This window comes from Oryzias latipes, chromosome 7, assembly GCF_053564925.1.
Source record: "Oryzias latipes strain Hd-rR chromosome 7, Olatipes_Hd-rR_3.1".
NCBI classification, from domain to species: Eukaryota; Metazoa; Chordata; class Actinopteri; order Beloniformes; family Adrianichthyidae; genus Oryzias; species Oryzias latipes.
In genome coordinates this window covers 2,333,283-2,348,794 of record NC_136243.1, presented here as the reverse complement: position 1 = coordinate 2,348,794, position 15,512 = coordinate 2,333,283, and the positions used below count along the sequence as shown (strand labels likewise).

The following is a 15,512-nucleotide window of genomic DNA, read 5'->3' as shown; positions in this document are numbered from 1 at the left end:
CACAGTGGTTCCCTGTCAAATGTTTTAGCTGTGAGTCGTTTTCAAAGTCAGACTGCCAGAAGCAGAAATGAAGGGACCCTTCAGCCGCCTCTCTGTGGGCTGGGAGCCCCCGCTCCTGTCAATCCATATATGGATCCCGTTTGACACGTCCCTCACACCCTCAGTATCGACCTTCTGCATGACACAGCACAACCACCAGTACACAAAACACACGCACAATACACAAACTACACAACAGCCAAAAACACACACAAGACAAAACTGTTCAAATGGAACACACAATACACAAAAGAAAATACAAGACACTCACACTAAAACACAAAATGGAAAGACACAACAACTCAAATCTTCAATGTCTCTGGGCTGCTCCCTGTGGTAGTCTCCATAGCCAATCATCTTCCTCCATCTAACCCTCTCCTCTGCATCCTCGTCACTCACACCAACCATCCTCATGTCCTCCTTCTCTACATAAACCTCCTCTTTGCTCCTCTTTCCTGGTAGCTCCAACCTCAGCATCATTTCACCAACACATCCCCGTTCCTCCCCTTTAACTTCTTCATCTGCTTCCCTGCGTTGATCTCCAGAACATCTACATGATCTGTTCCTCTGATGGATTCATTCCTGATCCATCCTGGTCCCAAAGAGAACCTCAGCATCTTCATCTCTGCTGCCTCCAGCTCTGCCTCCCGTCTCTGCATCAGAGTCTCTGAACCAACAACATGACTGCTCTCAGCTCAGTCTTCTACACTTTCCCTTTTATACTTACTGACACTTTCTAGTCACACATCACACCTGAAACCTTCCTCCACCCGTTCCAACCCTGAAATGAACACAGTACTCTGTCTTCTGTCAAGTCACATTCAGAACCCTGTAGGTGGTTAAACCCGGTCCACGACTGATGGAGGTCTGGCAGGAAAGTTCTGTCTGTGATCGATAAGGTCTTAGTTTAATGTCAGATGCTCATCCTGACATCCGGATCCAGTTACATGAGTTTGCACCCCACTTGTGGTTGCCTTAGAAACGCAAAGCAAATGCAGCACAAAATAAATATTATACAGTATAAAATACACAGAATGTGGCGGTCAGCCAAGAGCGGCGGCTGGGCCTTGGAATAAATGGATCCCATTATACTTTAATATCTTTAATTTCATTGTCCAATGGGTAGTTTATCTATCTATACCGCTTCTGCATGGCAGAAGCGAGCCAGACTGTCTTTAAGCTGCAGTTCTGATGTTTTTGTTCAGTTTTATATTGGGGGAACTGGGTGGGTGGAGGGAGGAATCTGGTGAGGGAGGGGTGCCAACTGTGTGTGATTGTCCTGTGTTTTCTGTTTTAATTAATTTTCATATTTTATGACTATTTTATTTGCTTTTATGTACAGCGTTTTGTGTTTTCAGTTGGAATGAAAGGTGCTATACAAATAAATAAAGTTTAAGGGTTTGAGTGCTCTTGCCACAGGTGGAGGACTTCAGATATCTTGGGGTCTTGTTCATGAGTGAGGGAAGATTGGAGCGTGAGATTGACAGGCGGATTGGTGCGGTGTACGCCGTTATGCGGTCTCACCCGTTGTGGTGAAGAGAGAGCTGAGCCAGAAAGCAAAGCTCTCAATGTACCAGTCAAGCTCCGTTCCAATTCTCACCTATGGTCATGAGCTCTGGGTCATGACCGAAGGAACGAGGTCCAGGGGTCCCAAATACAAGTGGCTGAAATGAGCTTCCTCCGTAGGGTGGCTGGGCGCTCCCTTAGAGATAGGGGGAGGAGCTCGATCACCCAGCGAGAGCTTGAAGTAGACCCGCTTCTCCTCCACATCCAGAGGAGCCAGTAGAGGAGGCTCAGGCATCTGGTTAGGATGCCTCCTGGACGCCTCCCTGTGGATGTGTTCCGGGCATGTCCCACTGGGCGGAGGCCCCGGGGAAGACCCAGGACATGCTGGAGAGTCTACGTCTCTCAGCTGGCTTGGGAACAACTCGCGGTCCCCCAGAGGAGCTGGAGGGAAGTCTGGGCATCTTTGCCTACACTGCTGCTCCTGGGACCCGGTCCAGATGAGCAGAAGACAATGGGTGGATGGATAGTTCTCCATTTTACTATATTTTGTCATCAAACTAGAATTTCTTATTACTTTTTCTGTATTTACCTGTATTTTTTAAAACTTTTCTTCCTTGTCTTCTGGGCTTGGTTCAGCTGTAGTTAACTTTTTGACACTTTTTTACTACCCAACCATCTGAGTGTCTGTCTGTCAAAGTGTGCATGAGTTCAGGTCATCCTGGGGGGTGGGGGTGGAGGGGCAGTTTGGTCAGTCACAGAACAACTGCTCCACAGAGCAGCCTGACAAACCAGAAGAGTTGAATCATTCTCTCTGCCTCCCTCTAGTGGCCAAAGTAAGGCATACCTTTCTGTCTCAACAGTCCCGTTTCTGCCGCACAACTGTGTGGAGGAGAAAACAGAGGATGCAGAGACGGAGGTGAGAAGCTGCTGAGATCTTTCTCTCTCTGGAAACAGCTGAAACTCCTCTGAATCTTTGCCCCTCTTTATAATTCCTCCACAGGACATCAAGGCAGTGGTTGACGGCCTGGATGGCATCAAGCTGTCACAGGGTGTGACCCTGAAGCTGAGTGACTTTGAGCTGATCCGGGTGATTGGGCGAGGGAGCTACGCCAAAGTCCTGCTGGTCCGGCTAAAGAAAAATGAGCAGGTGTTCGCCATGAAGGTGGTGAAGAAGGAGCTGGTCCACGATGACGAGGTGAGGCTTCAGCAGGCGCAGCATGAGAGGAGGAGTTACCAATGTCCAGGATGTCAAACTCTTGGACATGGATGTGTCTAAATGAGCCTCCAGCGACAGATCTGACCTCGTGATGCCGTGAAACAAACCAACTGTTTCTAGAAGTTGATGACAAGTGAGAAAATCTGAATGTCCTGCCTGCTGTGTGATTCAGCTCTACATGAGGCATCTGCCCCTGCAGGATGGAGCTCCACCCTGCTAAGCAGACTTAGAGCTCATATCCTGCTCTTTGAGGGCTCAATAATCCCAAAGGTATACGCCTTTACACAGGGGAGCAAAAGGTATTATGTCATGAGTTCTGCAGGTTCTTCCACCTCATAGCTGAGTTTTCTCTGTGTGGTTCCTCATAGAAACACCTCAACTTGGAGAGACAAAGAATCCAGAAAGTCACATCGTCTGATTTAAAAAAGCAGAAAATAACCAATGATAAACCTTTATCCCAATACTGCCTAATGTAACCGTGGTTTGAATGACAGCGATCAAAGTTCTCCTGTAATAGCCATGGTCCAGAGGTAGAGCGGTCGACCTCTGGTGGAAGATGGGAGTTTGGTTCCTGCTCATGTGCCAAAATGTTGTTGGGCAAAACTCTGAACCCTGCGTTGCTCCTGGTGGTTGGCAGCAGCATCAGTGTGTCAATGTAAAGCACTTTGAGTCTTCTAAGAAGGCAGTTGAGCGCTATATGAGTATTTAGTATCACCATTTAGATCTTCAGCAGGTTTGCAGTGAAGCTGCTATTGTGGTCCATCTTCTCCAGAGCTGTGATGTTTTGGGGCTGTGGCTGGAAAACACTGACTTTCAGCTCCCCCCACAGATTCTCTGTTGGACTGAGGTCCAGAGACTGGACAGACTCCTCCTTTCCTTCATATGGATCAGTTGTTCTGTCCTCTTTGCAGAAAATAGCCCCAGACCATGATGTTTCCACCCCCATGCTTCACAGTGGACCTGGTGTAACCCTTCTCCAAACACAGCTAGTGGCATTTACACAGAAGAGTTCCATTTTGGTTCATGTGACCTCATGACCTCCCAATCCTCCTCTGGATGACCCAGATGGTCTTTGGTGAACTTTAGACGGGTCTGGACATGTTCTGTTCAGGCAGAGAGACTTGGAGCTCTGCAGGATTCAGTCCCTAGCGTTGTAGTGTGTTCTTGATGCTAGCCTCTGTTACCTTGTGTAGTCTGGGTCATGGTGGAGAGGTGACAGTCTGCCTGTTGAACGGGTGTCTGTATTCACATTAGCAGTTTAATCAGGTGACATTAGTACAGGTAGCAGTGGAGGAGAAAAGAGCTTTTTAAAGAAGTAGGAACAGAACTATTGAGGAACAGAACTATTGCCAGTTTGTAACAAGAACACGTATTTTCTGCACCATTATGCAAAACGCTTTGATCTCTGTCACTGAATCCAGGGTTACATTATAAAGTGCTGAGGTGAACTTTTGTTAGTGAGCAAATCTCTATTTACTGCTCCATTATACTAATAGGTTAATTCAAAATCAAATGATGTGATTTCTTGGATTCTCCTTTTTCTGTTCTTTCTGTCACAGTTGAAGTCTTTCATTGATAAGCATTACAGACCAAACTCAGCTTTTAAGTGGGACAACCTGCAGAATCGATGACTAACTTCTTTTTGCCACATGGTACCAGCCGTTTTATTTCTCATGTTTGACTGCAGAAAGTTAACCAGCAGCTCCTCTGAAAACCTCTAATTAAGAATAATCTTTTCAACTGTGACAGCAAAAAGTTGTGGGGTTGGATTATTTTCTCCTATAAAGGTCTATTTCAAAATAATGGAAAGAATACAAAATATATTTCCATCGTTTATCACCTTAAAATCACAAAAAAAAACCTGAGGTCCAGAGTCTGACGCAGATCCATGTGTTGCTTTGTTAACTCTAAACACGTCTGTCCTGAAGGCATCTTCTTCCCATGATCCACTGTAGAGTCTTTGGTCCACCAGGTGGCGCCGTTGCTCCACCTGGACGGTAAACTGCCTGCCTCCTCATCCTAAGATCAGCTTCAGGTCAAGAAGGAACTGAAGAATAAAACCAGTTTGATTTCAGGATCCTGTTTCTGTGTTCACAAACGCTGCTTTAATTCCTCTGAGCATCAAAGAGCAGGCTCCGCCCCTGAAGAGCCGCACTACCAGCGTGAGGCGCGCTATGATCCCGGCTTCTCCGCATTACTCATTCTTTAAGCAGCCTGTTGACCTGAAGGAATTTTGAATCATGTGCTTTATTGTGGTGTATTGAAAAAAGTACAACAGCAATATATCCCATATATCCCAGCATGCAATTCTCCCAACCTGGACATTGTAAACACTTTGCATGAATCTTTAACTGCTTCAGCAGAAGACGCACAGACTTTGAGAAAGTGCAAAGAAGTCCTGCTGACCTTCAGAGGATTGTCCTGACTGGGTTTGACATAATCTACCTGGTGAAGGCACACGTTGAGATTTGTGTAAACAGTTTTGCTCAGGTGAAAATCACCCGGCGATAGTGCTCTAGGGTCAAGAAATAAAGAGTTGGACCATTTGAACACACTGATATTTAACAGACCAAGCAGTAGCTTAGCTTGTTCCTTCAGTTTCAAAATAAGAGTGTGTGGTTGACTGTATCAAAGGTCTTAGGCCATTAAAAGGGCAATACAAATTTCTTTACAATTGAGAGCTTGAATAAGGTCATGTTAGACCTTCAGAGCAGCAGAAACATTAACGGCTGGTAAGCTCAGTTGGCTGGGTGGAGGACTGTCATGCAGGAAACGTGGGCGAATCAGTGAAAGTTGATTCGCTGTAGCAACCCCTAAAGGGGAAAAGCCCAAAAAAAAGGTGAAGAAGAGCAGTAGAAACATTCGGGATTCTTTCCAAATACAAGTCAGTAGCTAGCTTTAGATAAGCCAAGTTTTTAGGACCAGGTGAGTTTTTTTATTCTCCAGTGGTGTATTCAGAGGATGCACAGAAGACACAATAAATGTAGCCATGATTGGGGACCAAAGCCAGGGTCTCATTGTGCTGGTCCCAAGCCCGAATAAATAGAGGGTTGTGTCAGGAAGGATATCCGACTTAAAGTAGTGGTGACAGAGGAGTTCACGGTGGAGGTGGGATTACATCAGGGATTAGCTCTGAGACGCTTCCTGTTTATAATGGTGATGGACAGACTGACAGATGAGGTTAGACAGGAATCACCATGGACTACGATGTTTGCAGATGATATTGTGATTTTTAGTGACAACAGAGAACAGGCGGAGGAGAAGCTAGGAGGTGGAGGTTTGTCCCGGAAAGGAGAGGAATGAAGGTGAGCCACAGTAAAACAGAGTACATGTGTGTAAATGAGAGGAACCCAAGTGGAAGAATGAGGTTACAGGGAGAAGAGATAAAGAAGGTGGAGGGTTTGAAGGATCTAGGGTCATCAGTCCAGAGTAATGTGTGTGGAAAAGAAGGGTAGAAACCAGTGTAGCCAGGCTGGAATGGGGGGAGAAAAGTGTCAGGTGTGATAGAATAGTTTCAGCTCAAAGTAAAGGTGTAGAAAAGTGTGGTGAGAACTGCCATGTTGTTGGACCTAGAGAGGAAAAGAAAGGAAACAGAGCTGGAGGTAGCAGAGATTAAGATGCTGAGGTTCTCTTTGGGACCAGGATGGATCAGGAATGAGGACATGAGAGGTTCAGCACATGTTAGAGGTTTTGGAGATGAAGTCAGAGGCCAGACTGAGATGGTTCAGACATGACCAGAGGAGAGACAGTGAATCTATTGGTGGAAGGATGCTGAGTCTACAGCTGCCAGGCAAGAGGTCTAGAGGAAGACCAAAGAGGAGGTTTATGGATGCAGTGAAGGAAGACATGGAGGTGCCTGGTGTTTGAGGAGAGGATGCAGAAAACAGGGTTAGATGAAGGAAGCTGATTGGCTGTGGCGACTGAAGGGAAAATGACAAAGGAAAGAAGAAGACATGGGAGACACATTAAAAGTGAAGGGACAAGAACCATTACTCCTGATCAGAACCTCAGAATCAACATTTGAACTCCAATCAGGAAAAAGAGGGTTAAAAGAGTCAAACAAAAAACCGTAGAAAGAAAAGTTTTTATCATCTCCAAAATGTTAATGATGTTCAGTTGCTGCAGAGTTTGGGGTCAACAGGTTAACAACCTTTTAGTATTTTTTGTGTGTGTGATGTTTCAAACAGTCTGACTTTGCCCTTTTATTATTAGGCAGATTTATTTAGCATGTAACATAAAGAAAGCCATCAGTCCGAGCTGAAGTCCTCCTGGCTGTGGATCAGGCAATATCCTTTTCTTTGAGAAGGTTTCTGATTTCTGCAGAGAACCAGGGAATTTTACGTCCTTTCACTCGCACTCTGTACACGGCTGAGCCTTTGTCTGCCTAGTAACAACAAGACGCTTGCTTTGATTGGGTTAGTGGGTTTTCAAGGTAATTCTTTTATTCATGCAGCTGCTTGACATAAAACCCATCTAAACAATTTACATCATTTAAAATCTGTTTGGCTTTCACTAAAGTCTTCCACTTTTAAATGATGGTTATAATTTTCTTATATTTTTGTGATATTGTTATTCATGCAGATTTGTTTATCAATAATGTTGTTGAAAGAATTTATTGAACTTTTACATTCACACATAGTCCCTTGGGATAAAATGTCTTTTCTGAAGCAGATCTGGCCGACAGGCTGTTGAAGTTTTTTTAAACTGGTTTCATCAACGAACTGATGATGGTCATTGTTAACTCTGAAAAGACTCGTCTTCCACTTGTCTCCAGTGAAGCCTTTATTTTTTACAGTTGCTGTTCACCTTTTTGGCACATCCTGTCAGGGTCGCCACAGCATCGATTCAGCTTCAACACGACGAGTATTCTTAAGGCACAGGGAGATGCCTCATTGGGAACTTGGCGAAGCCGAGCCCTGCATGCCGTCCTACACCCATCCAACTGAGCCATCCAGCCGCTTCACTTTGGTAGCTCAAAGTGAAGTCTGATAAGAAGACAGGAAGTGGACTTCCCAGATTTGATCTTTTTTTCTGTTTTGGAACAAAGCTGGAAGACTTTGATCATTATTATTGTTTCTATGGAAGGAATCAGTGAAGACTCTAAGGCTTTATTCTAATTGCAGGGTCCGTTCTATTGTGGATGAAGTCTGTGTTCCTCTGGCGTCTCCATGTGTTTCCTCACATCTCCTCCTGGTGTTTCTGCTCCTTTCTCCTCTTTGTATTTCCCTCGTTCCGTCCCTGTTTCTTTCGGATGTATCTCTGATGGTGACTCCTCCTCGTCACTCCTGGGGTGTCTTCTGCATGTCTCCACATTCTCACACCTCCTCCTGTCTCCTGGTGTCTCCAGGACATCGACTGGGTGCAGACAGAGAAGCACGTGTTTGAACAGGCGTCCACCAACCCCTTCCTGGTCGGCCTTCACTCCTGTTTTCAGACAGACAGCAGGTAAGAGCAGGGCGAGGAGGAGGAGGATGAGCTCACTCTGCTTTTTAATCTATGCTGAACATGAATGAACAGGTACTTTGAGCACATCATTTAAAATAGCGTCTGAATAAAATGAAGTGTTTTTGTGGAACCTGGAGGTCATGGTGCCTTCACTTCTTAAAGCATCTTCTGAAGAACCTCTTTGTTCTCCGCTGGAGTTCAAGTGCTTCATTGTTGAGGCTGTGAACCGTCAGACCTTCATCAGAGCTGTTTGTCAGAAAAACTCGGCATAATGACATGAAACGGAGAGCATCTGTGCTTTTTCATGCTAATCCGCTGCTGCCTCTGCAGATCTGATGTCTGAATGAATAATAATGTGTCTGCAGGCGTGGGCTCTGCACTTTTGGCAGATTTCCTCATGTGTTCGTCTGTTTTATGATTCATTTGAATTATTTTGATCTCCTGCTTTGATTCACTTCATTCAGAGCTGCTTGTGTGTCTGTCAAGCTGAGAGATCCTCGGTGTCAAAATATTATTGTGCTGTTGATCACAAAGGCGTTTTTGAGGAGCGCTGGTCGGGAACCTGGAGAAGACCGTGTGTGTGTCATGTGTGGGTGGATGTCTTGGCAGGAATATATGAAGGGGGTTTCTGTCTATCACAGCTGGGGGGTCTAGGTTGTTGGGTTCCTTTTGGTAACTTTAGCCACTAGATGTCCCTGCATCTCAGACAAAATGATCACAGGTGAAAGTCCTCAAGGATTTTGATGTGAATGAAACATTTGACACCCCTAAACGTTTTCTTTCACCCGGGGCATTGTGGGTAATGAAGTTTGTGGAACCAACTCAAATCTGCAGCTAAACTAGTTCCTTCTGAATTTTTTGTGACTATTTCTGGCCTCAAATGATTCATTTTGCACAAAATTTCTCCAAGACTTTGGATGAAGTTCAGTCATTATTTGTCATTCTCAATATCTTTTGAATATTTCTGAAGTTTTAGCATTTTTGCAAACTCCCCCCACCCAAAAAACATGTCGAATGTGTAAGAATTATTCTAAAAATGTTTGATGTGTTTTAGAAGCTTAGACTTCAGTTTGGGTTTGAGTTTATTCTCCTGACTCCCTCAGCTGTAAGACCATTACCAAGCTTCATTTACCATGTTTCATGATGGAGCTGTTGGTGTCACACCATGGAAAATCAGAACCCATCTTCCAATCATTAAAGCTATGAAAACAGTGAGCTATTTCCTGTGAAATCAGCTGTAAAGATATAAACTGACGGACAAAGTTCTTAGAGGAGAGTTTAGAATAAATCATTTTGTTTTTGTTCCACACTCAGAAGTTCTGGTTTTTATCAGACGTGCAGAAAGGTTGCTCTGATTGTTAGGAATAATAAGATCAAATTCCCAGAATCAGGTGCACATTCCTGAAAAGATCCAAACTATTCCTGGAGGAACTGATCGTTCATTTAACCCCATTTTTTCCCCTAAACTCTTATTGTGAAAATCTCTCTGTTTGCTCCCATGGCCTTTGTGATGCGACTGAAATCATTAGAGTGTCTTTGCTGCACTGCAGGTTTGTGCTGCTGGTTGTTTGGATTTTAGATGAATTTGAGAAAACAGTTCTGACATCAAATGTTTTTGTGATGAGAACAGAGACAACTGAGCTGCAGTTCAGTTCTGCTGGGGTTCTGCCCTCCTGGCTCAGTTTGACCCAGCCCATGTTTTCCAGGTTATTCCTGGTGATCGAGTACGTGAACGGCGGGGACTTGATGTTTCACATGCAGCGGCAGAGGAAGCTCCCCGAAGAGCACGCCAGGTAAACATCCAGATGTTGCACTGTGGGGACCGCGGTCCGGCCCGGCCCTGAAGATGCTTTCACATGCACTCCTCGCATGCTTAGAGGACACCTCAGCATCTCCTCATGCATGCAGAACCGCTGCCAAAAACCAACCGACTCTTTTTGCATTCATCTCTCAGAAGCATAATGAGCACCCATAATTCATTGTGGCTGTCTGCTCGCGGGCCCCTCCATCCGCGGCTCTGATAAACGCTGGATCAAAGGCTGGGTAATTTACAGAGGCACCGTCGGGCCCCTATCGGGCCCTGCAATCTGGATCCTGCCGACCGCGGCTGTACATATGCAAAGCAGCGCGTTAATCACTCATAATGATTGTACATATGCATGAGCTGACAGAGCGCCGCATTCCCCCGCGCGGCGGGGGAGGAGGGAGGTGGGCGAGGGATGGCAGAGCTGATAGGACGCGCCAGAATGCAGCGGTGAAACGCCGGCGCACAAAGGCAACTGTCACGGTGGAGATGTGGGGGGGCGACTGCTGTCAAACAGAGCCCCCCCCCCTCGCCGCCTGACGCTCTGGGGTGTGCAGACAGAAGATCATCAACGCCGATGAAACTTCTTCTCCCGAAGACAGAAAATCTCTGCCTCCACGCGCAGAGAACTCCAAAAAAGCCTAAATGCTCCTCTGCTGGAGGAGTGTGACTCACCCACCCCCACCCCCCACCTCTGCTACTGAAGTCTGATGCTCCCATCCCACAAACAGCCTCTGATTGGATAATTGCCCTTAAACACATCCTGCTTCCATTTGGACTGTGTGCAGCAGCGTTTCTGCTCATCGCGCATTCACCCCAGGTCACTGACACCCCCCCAGGATCTTTTCTGAGCCTGCAGGTCAGACACCTCCCCTCCCCCAGCACTGAGCTGAGGGAGTCCAGTGAATTCCGGTTCCACAAGAACCAGAGCTGCATCTGGAGGTGGAGAGAGCTCAATAGACTGAATGACAACATGACACAGAAGTCAGACCTTTGGTTTACAACATGGGAGCTTCAACCTGACGCACCTACTGCACAGGAGCTAAACGCACATCAGCCTCTACTACGCAAACACACTGCAGACAAAGTACGACACTGCAGGACCTGAACAGTTTATCCTCTTCAAAGACTGTTTTCTCCTCTTGACCTTACTCTATTTGGTGGCTAAAGATTAGTAACTAAGTGAACCTGACTGGGATATTTTAAGCCTGTAGGGGGCAGTACATGACGGAGTAATCTCTCTTCTCAGGTTTTACGCAGCTGAAATCTGCATTGCTCTGAACTTCCTTCATGAGAAGGGCATCATCTACCGCGACCTGAAGCTGGACAACGTTCTCCTGGACCATGAGGGACACATCAAACTCACTGACTACGGCATGTGCAAGGTAACTCACTGTGACACAGCAGCTCGGGGGGGCTTCAACACCTGACTCCTCTTCTATCTCCACCAGGAGGGCATCAGACCAGGCGACACCACCAGCACCTTCTGTGGAACCCCCAACTACATTGCCCCAGAGATCCTGAGAGGAGAAGACTACGGTGAGCGCAGAAAGACTTGGTTCACTTTCTGCTCTGTATCTGCTGACTGACAGCTGAGCGACTCCTCGTCACGTGCAGATGAGTGTCTGATCGGTCTTTGTGGCTCCTCCCAGGCTTCAGCGTGGACTGGTGGGCTCTGGGAGTGCTGATGTTTGAGATGATGGCCGGCAGGTCGCCATTTGACATCATCACAGACAATCCCGACATGAACACTGAGGAGTACCTCTTCCAAGGTGAGGAGGACGCAGGAGGCTGCACACTCGCGTTGTCTCACAACACACTGATAGGAGGGGTTCTGCAGGGAACAGCATGACGTGAAAACACACATATGGTCAAAAAACAGAGTAGCTAGCAAAAAAAAAAAATCCTCAATGCAATGTAAATTTGATTTAAAATGCTTTTTAAATCACTGGCGTTGTGTCCAAATTCCATCACTATTCCATAATCTTCAGCAGCAACTCAGACACCACACTCACCACTTTCTTTTGTTTTGAAAGGCAAATATGATCATGGAAGGGGGGGCACTGACCCCATCCCCAGTGGGGGAACCAGGCCCTCAGCGTGGCGGCCGTGTCCCTTAAGTGCTGGCTTGCTGGGTCCAGCGGTCCTCTCTCCATGCAGAGGGAGGGATCCCTGAGTCCTCTGGGTAGACCACCAGCTGGGATCAGTCTGAGCCTGGGGTGTCCGTTTCCTTGTGGTGCTGTTCTGGTCTCTGCTCTTGGGTGCTGGGCCTCTTTAAAATTCCAACAGGGGGGAAGCCTGGTCAGCCCATGTTTACCACACTTGTGGGGGTCCCCCACTTCTCCTGGGCATCCTCCTCGTGGGTGGGGGGCAGTGGTCCCAGCCTTGCTTTACTAGACTTCCTGTCGTTTGGGTGGGTGGTTGCAGGTCTTCTACTGGGGGGCCCTGGTGCCCCTGTGACTCGCTGGTGCTGGGTGCCCCAATGGCAAACCTTCCGGGCCCGTCTGGGTGGCTATCGTTGGGTTTCCCGGCGGGCTGATTTCCTTGAGCTGCTATTGCACACAGATGTCTGGGGGGGACTGCTGCTTCGGCGGGGGTCTGGGTGTGGGGATTACAATGCACCCCCCCTCTTTTTACATTCCATCATCCACCCCAGCAGAACATAGACTCACCTGAGCACAGGTGTCAGCTCGCCTTTGCACAAATAGTTTGCGTGACGAATGAAATGTTTTACATGTGTGTATTTGTATAAATAAGTATGATCACGTGAACTGCAGTTGTATTGTGTTGACATGTTTGTATGTGAAGATTTTTGGAACAACACGTATGTTTGTAACATTTGAGTGTGTGTGTGTGGACAGGCCCCGCCCCTTTTAGACCAACATCTAAACCTGACAGTAACCCCCCTTAACCCCCCTTTTTTTCTTTTGTTCCCTTATTCCCCATCTCCAACATCCAGTTCTCTCCTTCTATCTCCTCTTTTTCCACCCAGTCCAACAAATAAAATATTTATAAACACAATCAATATAAATAAAGATTAACCTCAAATACAAAAGGAGTTTATACAAATATATACCTCGTGTGTCAGAAAAATCACAACCTCCAATCGTAACAGTGAAATCTGTCCAACACACGAGGCCTTCAGTTTGTTCAGCTGTTGGACAGGAAACTCACTACTAATTATTAATAAGTCTGGGAATGTGATTTCCAGATTATTTCAGACGATGTCTCTCACAGTGAACACGCACCTAAGATGAACATTTCAGACCCCTCCAGGATTTCTAAGTGGGAGATCTTGAAAAATCACAGGTTGTTCTAATACTTGTTTGCCTCAAAAATCTACACAAGTAAATGAAAAAATGTTTATGTTTAGATAAAAGACAAAGTATAGTCATAGTTTTAAGTGTCTCTGGTTTGTCTCTCTGCGTATTTCAAACACTGTAGTGGTGAAAGTACTTGTTCATTTTTACTGTGAGACTTGAAGAAATGGACTTGAACCCTTTTTGGGACCAACCTGAACTGAACAGAGTGTAGTTCTCCCATCTGCATTTGTTTGCACCCAGATGAAAGCTGCCATCACTGTAAGTCCTGAGGAGAGGAACCAGATTCGACTCCAGATCAAAGCGGGTTTTAGAGTAAGGGGGGGCTCAGCGCTGTGAGGGGTCTGCAGCAGGGCAGACCGCGGTCTGGTTCCTGGAGTGTCCAGGAGCTGCGTGGACTTCAGCAGCAAAACAAACAAAAATCCATCCACAGCCACAACCAGAACTCATGCAAAAACAGTCCTGGGCTGAAAAGTGTCCCTCAGTTTAGGGGAGAGTCTCCAGAGTCTTTGTGTCTGAGCCATATGGTCGCCTCACTCCCCCCACGCCCCCCCCCCACCACCACCACCACCACCACCACCACAACAGAGATTCCTCCATGCTGCAGTCTGACGCATTTCCTCTCAGCAGCGACGGTCAGCCACTCGTCGCCTCTCTGTGACCGGCATCTGCCATCCCTGCCGTCCTGCTGGTGCTCTCGCCTTTCGACCAGCGGGATCCTGGAGGAAGAACTGCCAACGGAAACATCCGAGCATCTCCTCCTTATGCCACCTGGATCTGCTGCCAGGGCCCTGCTTTGGGAAGAGGCACCACAAGCTGCTGAGCTGAGCCGTCCACACACCAAAATCCTGAAAATCTCCTCAAGAGGCTGAAACAAATGGAAATGCTAAATGGGTTAAATGATTTCACGGTCATAGATTCATGTAATGGAAACTATAGGAAAAGCTGAATCACGGCTTCACGATGTTTCAGGGAATAAACTGTAAAAGTAGGTCAGAGTCAAAGCACAAAAGTTACCACAGAAGGAAACCTTTAAACGTGGTTGAACCCACACAGAAGGAAGGAGGGGGGCACAGGGGGGGCACTGCACGAGCTGTGCTCACCAATAAGTGAAGGAATTATATGGAGTCAGAAAATCTGGTGCAGTGAGGTCTGTGGATCAGAACCACATGGGTTTTGGGTCATGTGACCACAGGGTTTGGTTCATCGTCTTTACCTTCATGGCTGCAAACCTGAACATTCACAGCTTCCTAACTTCACCAGCTGCAATCTTTTGATATGCTGTTGCTATGGCAACTGCTACACGTCAGTGACAAAAACTGGTACATTTCACAGGATGACCTGTTGGAGTTAAGGCGTGACATCACAGCGTTTGAGCCGCCTTCGCTCAGCTGCCTCACAGTGGTTAAAGTTCTGAGAAAGAGCTTAGAGGAGCTTCTCAGCACCGTTTTTGGACCTGCTGCCGTTTGGGAGCAGCAGGGATGATGGCTGTGTGTGTGGGGGGGGGGGTCACGGAGGAGGAGGCACAGGACAGTAATAAAGGGAGATGTGACAAACACCCACAAATGTCTCCTATGTGTGACGCAGACAGACACCGGACGTCCAGATCCGTCCGTGTTCCCTCACATGTGCTCCTCTGCTCCCGCTGTCTCTGACGCCTCACGCTGAAGCATTTATCAGAGCCTTGGGCACAAATTAGAAAATAAAAGTGAAAGTCCTGGCGTAGCCTTGGATTAGAGGGAAAACAGTTTCTGTGAATCTCTAATTTTTGTGATGCTGTGTGGCTGTGGGAGTCTCAAGGCTGTTGACGGATCACAAAATGTGAGAGAAAGTCCTCTGCGCCTCCTCTGACTCCCACAGGCAAGTCGGCCTGTGAGTCATGCTGCTCTCCTCTCACGCTGCCCTCCTATTGTCTCCCTCTAACTCCTTTTTGTTGCTGTCCTTCTCCTTTCTTCTACAGTGATTCTTGAGAAGCCCATTCGCATCCCAAGGTCTCTGTCGGTGAAAGCTGCCAGCGTGCTCAAGGGCTTCCTGAACAAGGTGAGAGCCCCCCCCACACAACGCTCCATGAGTGGAGGCCCAGCCGAGCATTCCTCCCTTTTTCTGTAGGAAAATCCAGCTGAAGCTCCACAGTTCTTTCTCAAACATGGAGCATTTCATTCTAAAGTGGTTTGAAAAAACG

At 46.9% G+C, this 15,512-nt stretch overlaps 1 protein-coding gene across 3 annotated transcripts in view; it reads left to right on the top strand.

Annotated features, from left to right (window-relative positions):
* The window catches only part of prkcz (protein kinase C, zeta), a 105,215-nt gene that overhangs the window by 67,043 nt on the left and 22,660 nt on the right, over nt 1–15,512 (top strand). For all 3 annotated transcript variants that reach the window (XM_023957084.2, XM_023957085.2, XM_023957086.2), the window contains 8 exons: nt 2,406–2,461; nt 2,546–2,740; nt 8,109–8,206; nt 9,913–9,999; nt 11,260–11,395; nt 11,462–11,549; nt 11,663–11,782; nt 15,291–15,370. In XM_023957084.2, coding sequence (XP_023812852.1) covers nt 2,406–2,461; nt 2,546–2,740; nt 8,109–8,206; nt 9,913–9,999; nt 11,260–11,395; nt 11,462–11,549; nt 11,663–11,782; nt 15,291–15,370 — 860 coding nt within the window. The remainder of the gene's footprint in view (nt 1–2,405; nt 2,462–2,545; nt 2,741–8,108; nt 8,207–9,912; nt 10,000–11,259; nt 11,396–11,461; nt 11,550–11,662; nt 11,783–15,290; nt 15,371–15,512) is intronic.